Source organism: Epargyreus clarus, unplaced genomic scaffold (genome assembly GCF_041222505.1).
Source record: "Epargyreus clarus isolate Ecla_fem2 unplaced genomic scaffold, WU_Ecla_fem_2.2 ptg000012l, whole genome shotgun sequence".
In the NCBI taxonomy this organism is placed as follows: Eukaryota; Metazoa; Arthropoda; class Insecta; order Lepidoptera; family Hesperiidae; genus Epargyreus; species Epargyreus clarus.
In genome coordinates, this window is record NW_027332220.1 from 375,919 (window position 1) to 391,587 (window position 15,669).

At 35.3% G+C, this 15,669-nt stretch overlaps 2 protein-coding genes across 2 annotated transcripts; one reads left to right on the top strand and one right to left on the bottom strand.

The window, feature by feature from the left end:
- The first annotated feature begins 1 nt into the window (after position 1).
- On the top strand, positions 2-3,806 carry Coq5 (ubiquinone biosynthesis protein COQ3, mitochondrial). The gene is made up of 7 exons (XM_073077984.1): positions 2-274; positions 749-898; positions 1,505-1,634; positions 2,073-2,208; positions 2,448-2,536; positions 2,902-3,013; positions 3,616-3,806. The coding sequence occupies exons 1-7, from the start codon at positions 103-105 to the stop codon at positions 3,715-3,717; spliced, it is 891 nt and encodes a 296-aa protein (XP_072934085.1). The 5' UTR covers positions 2-102; the 3' UTR covers positions 3,718-3,806.
- On the bottom strand, positions 3,804-14,930 carry SF2 (splicing factor 2). Its single transcript, XM_073077985.1, has 6 exons — positions 14,582-14,930; positions 12,244-12,460; positions 11,149-11,295; positions 10,713-10,819; positions 10,074-10,181; positions 3,804-7,290 (listed from the first exon to the last, which is right to left on the bottom strand). The coding sequence occupies exons 1-5, from the start codon at positions 14,758-14,760 to the stop codon at positions 10,079-10,081; spliced, it is 753 nt and encodes a 250-aa protein (XP_072934086.1). The 5' UTR covers positions 14,761-14,930; the 3' UTR covers positions 3,804-7,290; positions 10,074-10,078.
- Positions 14,931-15,669: the final 739 nt, after the last annotated feature.

A 15,669-nucleotide genomic window follows, 5' to 3' on the forward strand; every position in this document is an offset into this window, starting at 1 on the left:
TGTGTATCTTGCTTGATTTATATGAGTTTAGTGCACATTTGCACGATTTTGAACTAATTGTGAAATTTATGTATGTGATCTTTACGATATAGTTATAGTACAATGGCGCTAAGAAGAGGGGTTTTAAATTTAATTTGCAAGCGGAACCCTTCGCGAGTTTTATGCGGTGTACGGAATAAAAGTGCTGCCGCGCCGAAAGAGAATGAAAATCACGAAAATCGAAAAACCCACTTTGGTTTCGATACAGTGGATGAAGACGAGAAATGGAAAAAAGGTTAATAATAAATTGTACCTAATTACTTTTTAATAATCTGTAAATATTTTTGTGTATTTCTGTCATTTAAAACTCTAATTACAATACAAACAAATATAAAATTTTCGTGTATGCCCTTCGTGGGTGTACTTTATAATTTCCTTATTTATTTTCAATGTATTTCCTACGTACAATTAAGCTTAATGTTGTATTGTTAATATTACCCTGTTTTTGTAGAGGGGCATAATATGTAAAATAATTAAATTTGCTTTTTTATGATTATCCAAGTCCAGTTTTGTTAGTTTCACTTTGTCAAATGACCTGGATAACTTAGCATTTTTATAAAAATTACAGTTGAACTAAAAATAATTATAATTTTTTGAATGAATGAAATAAAATAAAATGCAGGGCCAGGATGACAAAATATAACATATAAGTATATATGACTCTATGTACATCATAATATAAAGTAAATTTTTGGCTTTGCTTTTTCAGTTCATGAAGTATTTGCCACAGTAGCCAATAAGTATGACGTGATGAATGATGCCATGTCGTTTGGCATACATAGGGTATGGAAGGACATATTCATGAGCAGGCTGGGTCCCAGGCATGGCACCAAACTGCTGGATGTGGCTGGGGGCACAGGTTTGTTATAAAATTATTCTTTTGTAGAGGACAGAAAATCATAAAAGTTTGCTATTACCTTCTGATAGTAGTGATCCCTCTAACTTGATTGATTTATTATCTCATTACTGTCCTCTTATTGGGTGTAGATTTCTTGAAAGTGGGAGGTCAGTCTACTATTTATGTATATAAGTATTTGTTATGCACCTGAAATTATCAGAGATATCTCGTTGCCTTGCCAGTAATGTTTTGTAATATTTTCCTTAAAGTAGATAATAATCAAATTTATAATACAAATATTGCATACTTTGCAAATTAATTATTGTATCGTGTAATAATGTATGTCAGAATTTAAACCTATATCAATATCATGAAGATTCAAATCTAATGAGAGACTAGAATTTTACACCCTTGGGCTATAACTTCTTACATATTTTAATATTGTTTTCATTATACTAGTGTTACTAATCTTTTCACACTTTGCAAATTACTTTATGTATGCATTTCATGTCATAAGTAATAGTGAAAGATATTTGTTAAAAATCATAGCTCAACCATATAAAACAGAAGCTTATATAATTTCCAGAATACCTATATAATATATGTAAACAAATTTACAATTTCTAGGTGACATATCTTTTAGGTATATAAATTATCTGAAGAACCTAGGCCCACCACCGGAAGGAGTACGAAGTAGTGTTACCATATGTGACATAAACCAGTCTATGCTAGATGTGGGGAAAATAAGAGCTGAAAAGTAAGGACTTACTGATTACCGACTACTTAAATTTTGAAAATCTAGAATCCTATTTGATTATGGTAGTAATATTTCTTAACTTTTGGTTTGAAGGGTGTGGTGTAGAAGTATTTGTTTCAACTTTCTAGAGACAATCATCTTCTAGAACACTTTGCATCTATGATTAATAGATTTTTTTATTTGTAATAAATAAAATATTGGTCACAGTGACCAATTCAAATAACTCACTACTCTTAACTAAGATAAAACAAAGCTAATCTCTCTAGACTGGCTAAAACTGTAACATTATCATGACACAGAAAATGTACTTAATTTGAACAAAAGCCAAAAGATTTCAATAATAATAAATTGAGTATTTAATTATTTTTTACCAGATTTTAGTAGTATTAAAAATTATCTTGTCCATCCCAACTTATTGTATGCAGTGTGACTTTTCAGACAGGGTTACACTAAAGATAGTCCTGTAGATATAAACTGGTTGTGTGGAGATGCTGAGAAATTAGACTTGCCTGATGACACCTATAATGCATACACCATCGCCTTTGGGATCAGAAACTGTACGCATGTTGAAAAGGTAAATGCTTATTTTGTGGAAACCTTAGTGTGAAGCAGCCCTAAAGCTACTCACAAATTTATTGTTCATCAATTTACAAAATACTATCTAATCAATGATCATTTATAAGTGTAATACTGGTTCATAAACAAAGTGTTTTTAGCTTATCATTTTTGAGTGTATCACTCTCAAGTAGATAGATTTTAAGCCACAAGTATATGTATTGTTCCTCACATAGTTTGTATGGTATATTGTTCTAGGTGTTGGAAGAAGCATATCGAGTGCTGACACCTGGCGGACGATTCATGTGCCTAGAGTTTAGTCAGCTCCCCAATAGTATGTTACAATGGTAAGTTGAACAATAATGGGAGGTTGAAGGTTGGTTTGTAGTTCATCTGTCGTCAACCTATTACTGTCTCCCTGCAGAGGGGTCTCTTGTTAAAATGAGGATAGTTAAGTTACGATCTTAGTCTATAGCGCTGGCCAAGTGCAAATCACACAACACTGAAAACTTTTTTTAAAGATTAGTATATTGTAGATTTCCTTCGTTGTTCTCCTTCACCATGCTTGGGATTCGACCATCTAAGCCTGCAATCAATAGACCTTGTTTCAACCACTATGCTATCATTGCTTATTTAACTTCTGCATTACGCTTTATTATTAATTTTAACCAATACAGTGTTGTTTTTCACACTTTGATTTACTGTGCAACAGGGCATACGACCAGTACTCGTTCCAAGTGATCCCTGTGATGGGGCAGCTGATCGCGGGACAGTGGAGGCCCTACAAATACTTGGTGGAGAGCATTAGACAGTTTCCTGATCAGGTATATATATATATATATTTATCTATCATCGTTGATAAAAAGAGCATGCAGTCCACCCGACATTAAATGTTGTCCGTCATCTGTGGATCTATAGTCAATCACAGATAAGTTTCGTCATAGGTGACTTAAATATCAGCAGACTCATAATCCTGAAAGTGGCAATGAATCTGTGATCAGCTTTTCGAATTTTGAAGATGGTAGAACCCTTTGTGGTTTGACTCCGGCGGCACCACCTATTTCTACCTAATAACAGCAGAGTTAAGCGCTGCTGTGTTCCGGTTTGAAGTGTGTGGTAAGGGAGACAGACTTTTCCGAGGCGTTCCAGCTTAGTCCTCAGGGGTAGCGGCGCATCCGTGGCCGACCTCAGGTAGGAATATCTAATCCTATCTGGGTTTGATTACAGATGTCCATGGGCGGCAGTAGCAACTTACCATCATCAGGTGGACTGTATGCTCGTCTGTTACTCCTATATTATAAAAAAAAGCTTCTATATAATAGCTTTAGATGTTTATGGGCGGCAGTAACAGCTTACCATCATAAGGTGGCATGTAAGCTTGTTCTCTACTTCAAGCCTTGTTGACAAAACATTTTTTACATTACAGGAAAGATTCAAATCCATGATTGAAGATGCCGGCTTCAGGCAGGTCACCTACGAAAACCTCACATTCGGCGTGGTCGCCATTCATTCTGGTTTCAAAATATAACGATTCTTTTCTATTTCAGTATCTATAATAGGTAATTTTTAGTGTTCCTAAGTGTAAAGGGTTTAATAAATGAAATGTACCAAAAATAATTCCAGAGGAGTTTATTTAAGTTCATCAAACTGTGTTGGTCTTTGGAATGCAGATCCAGTACCTAAATTACATTTCACACATTACAACTATGATATCGTCAAAGAACACGATCAACCACATTTAATACAATTTAAAATATGATACAATTTGTCGATTTATATTTACTTTTTTTTTTTTAATTTTGCAATCCTGTAACATTATCGAGACAAAAGCCTATTATGAACACACTCAGGCTTAGAACTCGCGGAGCGTTTTTCAACCGCATCCGCGTGCGGACGCGGTTCCGCAACATGTACAATATAAGAATGTAGGTGTAAGAGTTGTTGTTTCCATGGCTAGATTTATTTCCGCGACGTGCGCGGTTGCATTTTCAAGTGTAACTATGGACAACTTATACTTTTTCTGTCCAATTTGTTCGATCATATTCTAAAGTCTGCGCTACCGTAACCGCAGCGGCAACGTAACCGCACAAAACTGCGGTTACGCAACTTTTGAAACGAAACGGCTTTCCCTCGTCCGCGCGCGAAGGCACTTGAAAATCGCTCCGTGAGTTCTCACAATCATAGTATTACAATGGATAACATCGGTCATCATTCGTTCGTCACACTCGCTCACTCCACTCAGTTTGGGATGAAAGCTCGGTAAGCATGCTAAGTATTATATTATGACATCGATCTGTTAGGTCTACCACACTAATGAGCAAAGCCATAGAATCTCGTCGGTGACCGTGACCTATGTTTAGGAGAAATCGTCTGAGTAACGGCGTATCGATAACCTATACATAACATATAGATAGTTTTTGTTAAAATGTAGGATATTTTTTTTATAGAGCAAACTGTAACTAGATTCTAGTTAGGACATTTTATTTTATCTCATTTAGTTAAATAGTTAAGAAAGTACGATATTAAGTTAACTTTAATAATAATGAGCTTAACTAATCATTATATCTATGGGATATCTTGACTAACCTACACTTAAAAATGTAATTAAATTTTTATGCCGCACAAAAAAAGAAAAAAGTTAAGACTGGTTATCAATTAGCTCAACGCGTACACAAAACTCTCTTTATATGTTATGTATAAGAAATCAATACATATTACTCTCAGACTGAACGCAGACAACGAGAAGCAAATAAAGTGTGAGTTAAGGATGTTCCAAACAAACTATTAATCGTACTCCCGTCGTAGCGTGCACTCAACTTAAAAGAGTTACTTTGGCGAAAAATTTCAAAATCATACCCAAAGATCCTCGGAGTGATCCAGAGATCCCCGCGTTCGATCCGGTTAACGCAAATAGTACGGACAGATCCTCCCTCGTCCGCAGATCCTTCGGTACGATCCCGACGGTCCTACGCGATCCTATCGATCCCCGGCACATCCTGATCCTACGGCATCCACATCCTGATCCTACGGCATCCTCATCCTGATCCCGACTCACACGTCCAGCCAAGCACATCCAACGATCCAATCCACAGTGGATGAAACAAAAGAAAATTGCTTTAGTTATACATTCACCGTTCCCCGGCCACGTGGCAGCCGCGCGACAAGGCCGCAGTGAGAGTGGCCACCGTTACTGTCCAACATTTGTGACTCGTTATTTAATTAAAAAACATTATATAAAAAGATTAACCCGTTCAGTTCTATATTTATGAAACAGTTCATTTTTAACGTTACATTAATCGAGTATCAGTGTTTTAGGTGAAAGCAAATTATTTATTATCTTTTGTATGTTTCACTTAAAATGCTGACACTTCAATACAATTCAAAAGAATCGAATCAATATAATTGTATTCATCGGATTCTCTTATTTCTCTTATTTAACCGTAATATATTACTGGCAACACAAAATATAATCTGTCAACACAAGCGGTGTTGCCCTAAGCCACTTTCAATGGGAGCCTTGTCGAATAATAACATGGATGACATTGCACATATATCATTATAATTATTATAATATAAAGTATTTCTAAACAATAGAAAGTCAAATGGTTCGGCCAACCGCGATAATTCCCAAACCCATAAATATTTTATGTCTATAGGGAGCGACATATGGATACACTAAAACTAGCTATATACTACATGTGTTACACTGCAAAATATTTATGGATTATATTGTCTAATACAATTCAGTTTTACACTGCTGACGTCGCCGATAGCAGGATAAGATACTGTCGAACCGACCGTAGGTACATCTCCATACGAATTCACTGAATTACATTATTATTTCATATAGAAAAATACAACGCATTTACCCGATTGATAGAATAAAATAGCATTTTGAAGGTAAATGTTTAGGAACGTGTATAACTAACTTAATAAGGGAGTAAGGTATTTAGAGTAATATTGGAGATGGGGTAAACTAATACAATTGAAATTGTTGCCCATTTCTTTTTTATGGCGACATCTACACTATGAAAGAGATGTGTGTGTATGATGTTGTCAAATTTTAAAAAGAAGACAATATTTGTCTACAATTTTAACTATACGGTTTAACCCTAGGACCAAGATTACCCCAAGTACCCCAAGTAAAATGATAATGACGATGGTGATATCAATAAAACTGATGACATAATGATAATGAAAGGTATTGTAGCATCCAATAAACTAATTTCAGACAGCTTGCGTGTATATTTTTAAAATTTTAGGCATCAAGGGAGTTCACAACCAAATTTACACCAATATATTGGAGCATATCAATAATATAAGTATAGGATCTAAATAGAAATTAATCAACATGTCCCAAAACATTTGCCAAAGGTACCCAAATACTTCAACTGCTCGTTTATATTCACAGACACTAACCGTGCCAGACACGGAACGAATAAAATAATATTTTTCTGTACAGAGTGTATTTATATTTATCGTAACACGACCGCGACACGGGCCGTGCCTGTCAATAATAAAATATCATTTTGCTTGTCACGACCCGCGTATGACACGGTCATTGTATGTATAGTCCGGTTCATAATTAGGTGTCCATAATGTAAACAACGGTGTTGACCCATCAAGAAAATATGTTTCAAATGGTAGTTTCTTATTTTTGCCAATATTAAAGTAATAAAATAATAATCTAAACTAAATAAATTATGATCAATTTACATTTCCCAATATTTATATAACCTCAATTTCGTTCTATACAGTAATAATAATAAAAACAAGGTTTATGGTAGAAAATTAAAATGTGATAATGGTAACATAATCGGGATCCAAAACATTTTTTGTGCAAGTTACGTTTAAATTTTTTGTCGAGTTTGTTACAGTTTTTCTTGTTATTTTGTTAGTTGCAATACCTGTAATCGTATTTTGACAATGACATTTTGTTAACATTTTGGACACGTAATCATGAATCAGACTGTAGATATGAAAACTCATACCAAACACTAATATAATATATCTGTGGTGAATGAATGAATCAGTGTAACACAGTATGGAGATGTACCGGCGTCAGTCCCGGCCGCGCCGCCGCCGCCGCCGCCGCCGCGAGCTGCAGATAAACATCAGCTTCACACATCTCGTCACAACTGTACCACCCCACACCCACACCCTCGCCACACCGCCTACACTACCACAGGTGGACGTGACAATACGACAGCTGTGTAGCTGAATACTATTTATTGGTTACTAGCTGACCCGACAAACTTCGTACCGTCACAGAATATATTTATGAAATTTATTTCATATTTACTAACTTTTAAACCTTCCATGGACTCCCACAAATAATTTAAAAGCAAAATTAGACAAATCCGTTCAGCGGTTCTCGAGTATTAGCGAGACTAACGAACAGCAATTGATTTTTATATATATTCAACATTAAAATGACTGCCACTTGATTAAAACGAGATTTTCCAACCTCTAACACTCTTCTGAAAGATATAAGAATAAACATAAGCAAAGGTCCTCCTATTTCACCAACATTTACATTAGGATTAAAATACGAAAATAATCTATATAAATATTCTAATAAATACCATTTTAAACGTCACGGACTATAAGTGTTCTGTGGATCATTGGTGTAGAACACATGATTGCAGTGATTGAGAACAGTCTATAATTAGTCTCCTTTGCTGCAACTTATACCCATTTTAATACACTTTTGCCCACTTAAGGTGTGACAGTGTAGTTAAAAGAGGCTTGCACACTAATTTACTATTTCCACTATGTATAGTTGGTCAATTAATTGCACTCCCCCATTTACTTAACATTTTCATATAATTTACATAATACAAAAAAATACATAACAAATATTAATTATCAGCATGTCATATCGTAATGTCATTTCCACCTAATTTAAACATGATTTAAAGTCAAAGTATCTATCAATTAATACTTTTATGATAATAAAATAAAAATAAGCACGAGAAATAAAGTGTATAAAATTAATTAACCTACCATTTATCCTGAATCAACCATCCGTACAGTATCAAAGTTAATATAATTGTACTTAGTATATCCTTTTTACAAGCTATCAAATAATTAAATTAATCAAAATTATATTAGGTAGGTATATAACTATAGTTGATAATAATATATCAATGATAGATAAAACACCTGCAATTAAGGTAACAATATTATGTTTTTGTCTTGCATTTGTTTAACATGGACTCCATCTTATGTATAAAGAAGCATAAATATTATGGGCATTTATATTTAAATATACAAATAATAGATATGGGGACATGTTAAGTTTCAAGAATGCGTGTAATTAATTTGCAGTATGTAAAACGGTCATTTCAAGTAATATATAATAAAATGTTCCTTTTATACATATTCATGATAATACGGGTATATACTATCTACCTTCCTACCAGGATGAAAACTGCGAGTTAAAATTCTAGAGATTTCGCCATGCAATTAATTGATATCACTAATTAGGAACATTGGGGGGAAAATGAATACTTTATTGACACAACATAAAACTCCATATGTGTGGTAAGTTGTGTTATATGAATGGGTTATAATATAAATACGTGTACAACCAAGATGAATGTGGAATGCTTTTGTTTCTTCGCGTGTCTTTAATAGCGTCACTAAGAAATCATGATTTATTGGTTAGACACTATAGGTTGAAACTTGCTTTTTGTAAAAATCAATTTGAGAAATGTACTGAATCGCAGCATTAATTTAAAAAATCACAATTTTTTACTAAATTTTTAAACATCTAAAACGCTAGTCGCCAGTTTGATGCAAATATAATCTCATTTCAATAGTGAGTAAAAGATTTTTAGATTGCTGTCTATGCATTAATATTATTACAACATAAAATTTTGTGTCAAACTGAATGATGACTAGTATTTCGCGCTTTTCTTAAAATTCAAAATGATAAATTACAATTAAGTTTTTGGACACTTTTGGGGATTTTATAAGTTTAATGTTTAATTCAAGTAGTTAATTCATTTTAATAATAATTTGAAACACTTCACAAAAGGCTACAATACCCCATTGTATTGCGTATGCATACATACAATACTTTTTATTGTGGTTGAATCTCGTCTTTGTAAAAGAGTTGATTTGTCCGAAGGAAATTTAAAAATGTAAATAACGAAACATTGTGTAAAGATAATAAAAGGGATTATTTGACTGATTAGGGTAAGTTAACACAATATGTAACGTTTTAAAAGATATGTGTTGTGTGTGGTGTTTCTTACGCTGCTTTTTCTCCATAACGGAACAAATTGCGAAGTGGTGGTATAGATAACGATATGTTATTTACGTTCAAATAGAATTCTGTAAAGTATCTATGTTGAAACTTTTTTAAATTTGATTCCAATGTTGTGTACATTTTATCAGCTCTTGCCTAAATTGTCTGACAAGTGACAAAGTAGCGAATGACAAACATTCATTGCTCCTACCGACTCGTGAGCCAGTTGTCATAGTCTTGTGAGTGTGTATGTGTGTGATTGGTGTATGTGCGTGTGAACACGTGTACGTAATGAATGAATGTGTGCGTGGTTAGTGTGTATAGTTTGTGATGTGTGTACATTCATGCATGTATATGGTGTTGTATGCGTGAATGTTTCATTTAGATTTATTATAATTAATAATATAAATGCTATCAGGCATTATGTTTGCTCTTTTTGCACAGTTCTTTTTAGAGGTGATGCAAATTAAAAAAAAAAATAAATAAATAATAAAATATGTATTTTTGCCTAGTATTGTGTGTGTGTGTGTGTGTGGCTGCGTGCGTATGCACATGAGACGTGTGTTCGTGCCAATGCATGTGCACGTAGCCTTACGTGTGTATGTTTGTCCGTGTGCGCGTGTACGTACCCAGCTCAGTAGTTGTGGTCGCGGGAGCGCGAGCGCGAGCGGGAGTAGGAGCGGCGCACCGGCGAGTACGTCGGCGAGCCGCGCCGCCGCGGGGAGTACGACCGGGACCTGGACACCATGCCGCACATGTTACACTTTAAAGGTTATACTTATATCCTTCTTACCAAGATCCTTATGAAAATATTGTTACAAATCAGAAAAAGGTATGGTAGGGGTGCCTCCAGAGTCGAACCACAAAGTAATCTACTATCTTCAATGTAATACTACTTTAATATATACAATGAAATTATCAGATAATACTATTACAGCTGTGAGAAAATAACACTGTTATTAGAAACAAGTGTGTAGATGGTGTTTATAGCGCCATAATAGCTAAATATTGTAATTGTTTTCATAGTATTAACACACCTTTCAAAGCAACACACAGCAGCGCTTAACACTGCAGTTATTAGGCAGAGAGAAATGTGACAGTGGTGCCTCCGGACAAAGCACAAAGGATTCTACTACCTTCTAATATTATTACGTTATGTATTAAAAAAGATAGTATATAAAAAATTGTTAAACATCAACTAACAAAACTTGAAACATACTTTTTTTGCTACTTTTAAATTGATTCAAGAATATTATTTGGTATATTACCTGTCGCGATCGCCGCTGTACCGGTCACCACCACCACCGCCGCCGCCGCCGCCGCCACCGCCGCCTCCGCCGTAGTCCTCCTTCACGCGGATGTATGACACTTCGCCCTGTGAAACATAACGTGATAAAATTAATGGCAGTAGGCAGTGATCAATTGTCTGCTAGTCCACTCTTCATATAGAAATGAGACGCAACAGCAAATTATAGATATTAGCGGGACGAAGACAGGACAGAAACCCCCGGCACCCTCCGCTGCCCGCTCTCGCCCACGGGTACATATCTGCGTTAGTGTGCCCTTACTGTTGCTACTTAGTATATGCTTGTAATTGTGTTCGACAACTTTAGAGAGGACTAGAGGACTAGGCATGATTACCTAGCCCGGCGGGAGATCTCCCTTTGCCAAAAATATATAGTGTTGTGTCTGTCAGTTACCCACCTCATGGCTCCTGAACCGCGAATCGTCCAGTTTCTTGACAGCGTACTTCATGTCCTCGTGGCGCAGGAACTCAACAACGCCGGTGCCGTCCTTGAATGTGTCCGCGAAGCAAACATCGCCCGCTTCACGCATATGGTCTTTTAGGTCCTGTGGAGTACCAAGTGTTTAGAGTTAATATGGAATAATAATAATGGTTTATTGCCACACAAGATACAAAAAAAATATTACAAACTTATATCTAATTAATATCATGACACGGTAATGAATCTCACAGAACAAAAGTTTAAACTTGTCATTAAACAAACGCTATGTAAGAAAGCGTACTACAGGCTGAGTGATTATTTGACCGATAAAACTGTGTGGTCTGAAGTAGCTCCAGCTCTACGTGTACCACTAGGTTAAGAGCCATTGTATGAAAACTTTTTTTTTTTTTTAAAGATGTGTATTATGGAGTTTCTTTTGCCACTTCTTCTCCATAACAAAACACTTTGTGAAGTGGTGGTATTGTATTGACTTTCAAAAAGTGCTCTGTAAAGAACCTATTTTGAATAAAAAAAAATAATTTGATTTGATTTTAATGTTTTGTGAGCAAAGGAAAGCGAAGCTTCTTTAAAGCCTTTAAAAGAAAAATATATAGAGTCTTGCACCCAATTCCCAGCCATCCAAATCTACAAGCTGTATAATACCTGTTTTTTTTTTCTTTTTAAACTTTAGGCAACCTTTTAACTTCCAATTTGTAATGTATTTTTTGTCATGTTAATAGTTGTGTACATGTATGTGTGTTTATGTACTCTTATATGCTAGCTGTCTTCATTTCTAATTGAAATTCCATGTTATTCTTTTTTGGCCTGTGTTATCTATAAGTTTTGTTGCATGTAATTTTGTTAATGAAGCAATAAATAAATAAATAAATAAATTGAGCGTGTGTCCTACCTGCTAAGACCCCGAGGGCGGTAACAATTGTTTTATCCTAATTCTTTTAATGTTAGTTGATTATCATCGACTATGTGTCTTACCTGCCAAGACCCCAAGGGCGGGAACCCAGTAACGATACTTTTATCCTAAATCCTTTAACGTCACATGATCATCGCTTACCTGCCAGGAGCCGGACGGCGGCAGGCCAGTAACGAGCACGCGGTACTCGGAGCGTCTGGCGGGCGGGCCGCGGGCGGCGGGGCGCGCGCCGAAGCGGTCGCCGCCGCCGCGGCCGCCGCGCGCGCCGCCGCCGCCGCCGCCGCGCGGGAACTCCACGCGCAGCCGGTACCCGTCGTAGTCGTAGCCGTCGCGCGCGCGCACCGCGTCGTCCGCGTCCCTGGAAACGTTCATGACCGTCGGGTACAAACCATGGATGTGAGGCATGATCAAAGATAAGTATAGATATCTCACCGCTTTGTAATTGAAGGAAGCCATTAAATGGCTGTCTGTTTTCCCATTGCGCCTCCGACTGTCATGGTGTAATCTAATCTTATTTTGAGGTAGATTACAGATCTCAATAGGTGGCAATAACCACTTACCATCAGGTGGACTGTATGCTTTTCTGCTACTATTATATTATAAAAAAGAAATACATTAGTAGCACAATCCTCTCTGAGAATGCATATTGATTCAATGCAAAAACCAAAAAACGTCTCACAAAATACTTTATAGCTTTTGTTTCAACTATAGTTGGTAACTGATGTAATGGATTGGATGTTTTAATATCTTTGCAGCGGAGTAGTCACCATTTCTATCTTGAATGTTTTGGATAAATTTTCTTTTCAGATAAGATAAATAGATAATCAATTAATTTTGATTTCTGTTCTAGATCTAGATGTTTGTGTATTTATTTTCCCTAAGGGCACACACCAAATAGCTTATGGTATGAAAAATCCCTAACAGCATAATGGCATCTGTTTAACTAATTCTAAATAGGATAAAATTTAATATATTAAAATAAAATTCAACTTTAGTCCGAGGCAAAATTGACTTATTTTAATCTTAAATTCTAACCTATTGATTTTGTGAAGATATTGAAGTTATAAAAAATTATATAAAACTTATTTTACTAGGATACAACCCAAACACATCAGACAAGCTGAGATCTAAACTACTGAGCGTACAATGCTCAATATTGACACCAGTTCAACAAAATTAATCCTCAAATTATCTTTCCTGACTTGTTATCAGCTGGAAATGGAACAGTAAGATAACGAGGCCAGTGTTTTTATTAACAAAAGCATTTAAATATGATAACATTTAATGAAAACCATCTCGGGACAAAATACTTTTAACTTATGTTTATTATCATCAACTCATTACTGTCTCACTACTGAGCATGGTTCTGCTCTCAGAATGAGAGGATTTAGGCCGATAATAATCCGCCGCACTAGACAAGTGCAAATAGAACTTCATGCATCTTTGAGATTTTTTTTAAAGAACTGTCAGGCATGAAAGTTTTATTACACTGCTGTTGTACCCCATTACAATAAATAAAACTTTTTTTTTATATAATATGGGAGTAGCAGACGAGCATGCAGTCCACCTGATTGTAAGTAGTCACTGCCACCCATGAACATCTTTTATCAACCCCAGATAGGATTAGATATATCCACCCGAGGTCGGCCACAGTTGTGCTGCTACCCCTGGGGACTAAGCTAGAAGGCCCCCGAAAAGTATGTCTCCCTTCCCACACCCTTCAAACCAGAACACAGCAGTGTTTAACGCTACTGTTATGACGCAGAAATAGGTGTGGTGGTAGTGCCACCAGAGTCAAACTACAAAGGGTTCTACCACCTTCTGATTAATATCTATTGTGAGCATGACTTTGCAAAATCAGAGGTGTTTGCCTAAGAATTAAATCTCCAACTCCCCAATGAGGGACTCCGAATGAGGGTCCCAGGTACAACAACTACGCTATCATGGCTTTCAATTTTATTTAATAATTTATGTAATTTTAAACTTACTCAATAACATTACACCTTGACTTTTATAACGAAATCAACTAATACCTTGACTAATGAAATCCACATAAAAACAGTATGTAAATAAGCTGCATTCATTATATGCTAATTATAACCCCAATTGAAATATGTAAAAAAAAAACATTACCAAAGCTATAATATGAAATAGGCATATACCTACTTATATCTTACTGGTATAAACCAATTTATTTTATCTGAGTAGATAAAAGAGGGAAAACACTAAATAAATGGAGGATTTTTGACTAAGTATTGACGTCTACCTCCTTTTTTATATTTATATATTTGCTAACATACCTTCATAACTTCAATACTTTCCAAAGAACCTACTATTATCATTGAAAGATATGACAAAAACAAGCGACAGGATTAAACTAATAACCTCAATAGAAATATTGACTCAACAGGCAAAACGTACATGCTATACATCAACATTGATAGCTAGATATGTTTAGTTAATTTATGGCTTTAATTACCTCGGATCCTCAAATTCGACAAATGCGAACGGCGGCCCCTTCCTGTTTTTCAAATCGACAAATGTAACTTTTCCGAATTTATAAAATAGGTCTTGAATATCCTTTGTTCTGATGTCCGGAGGCAAGTTTCCCACGTATATCCTGCACTCATTTCTGTTGCCACCGCTTCCGCCAGACATTATATTTTATTTAAACTTAATTATAGTTGTTTCACACGTAAATAAAATTGAGAAAGTGAAAATGCTTGTAATGCAGAACGGCAGACTTTGCTCGGCGTTATTTGACAAATCAAAGATGGCGATTGTACGTGGAGGACGCGGGTCGCGGGCGGGAGTTGAACCGGGAGACCACAGAGAATAGAGGATCACGGAGACCATTGACAATAAACAATATGAATATAGACAATATTAGGGACACATATGTTATTTTGTAACATGCAGACCAACGTAGAAAACTGCTACAACTTATTTAATGTACCTACACACGCAGATTCCGATTAGTTTAACTAAAGATACAATTTCCTATTTTGTTAACTTTATGAGTAAAATAAAAATAAGACGTACAAAATATATTTTATAAAAGGGTAGCCGATAGCCCATCAGTATATAACAAAAATCACTCATCGCATTGCACACCAATAATACTTTACATCGGTTGATTAATTTGATAAAATAGTTATAAATCAATATAATTGTTTTAATATTTTTTATTCGTAAACTTCAAATAAGAGAGAAATAAGATTAATCAGCAGAGGAGACTTATGTTTAAAGAGAATATCACCACTACGTTTTATTTATGTCTAGGTTTATTTATGTCTAGGATTTTTACTTTTAAATTAAGCTCTTGGAATAAATTTCTAAAACATTTTATTTTAAAGTTGACACATTGTAAAATATTACACGCATGCAAAGCCGCGCAAGCTTCTAGGCAGTGCGGTGCTAGCTTAATTTTTCAACAAATCAATATTTAAATCTTATATTTTTAATACTTGATTTTATTTTATGAGTGTTAATTAAAAAATTTAAATACTATTTTACAAAGAATTTTATAACTTTTAATTAAATAAATTGAATGCATTTATTGTTGAT

Excerpts from the sequence above, each read along its gene's own strand:
- Coq5 (XM_073077984.1), top strand. The coding sequence starts at position 103 with ATGGCGCTAAGAAGAGGGGTTTTAAATTTAATTTGCAAGCGGAACCCT. Across the intron at positions 899-1,504 it reads GGATGTGGCTGGGGGCACAG|GTGACATATCTTTTAGGTAT; the intron begins GTTTGTTATAAA and ends TACAATTTCTAG. Across the intron at positions 2,537-2,901 it reads CCCAATAGTATGTTACAATG|GGCATACGACCAGTACTCGT; the intron begins GTAAGTTGAACA and ends ACTGTGCAACAG.
- SF2 (XM_073077985.1), bottom strand. The coding sequence starts at position 14,760 with ATGTCTGGCGGAAGCGGTGGCAACAGAAATGAGTGCAGGATATACGTG. Across the intron at positions 11,296-12,243 it reads CGCCGTCCGGCTCCTGGCAG|GACCTAAAAGACCATATGCG; the intron begins GTAAGCGATGAT and ends GGTACTCCACAG. Across the intron at positions 10,820-11,148 it reads CGCGGTTCAGGAGCCATGAG|GGCGAAGTGTCATACATCCG; the intron begins GTGGGTAACTGA and ends TATGTTTCACAG.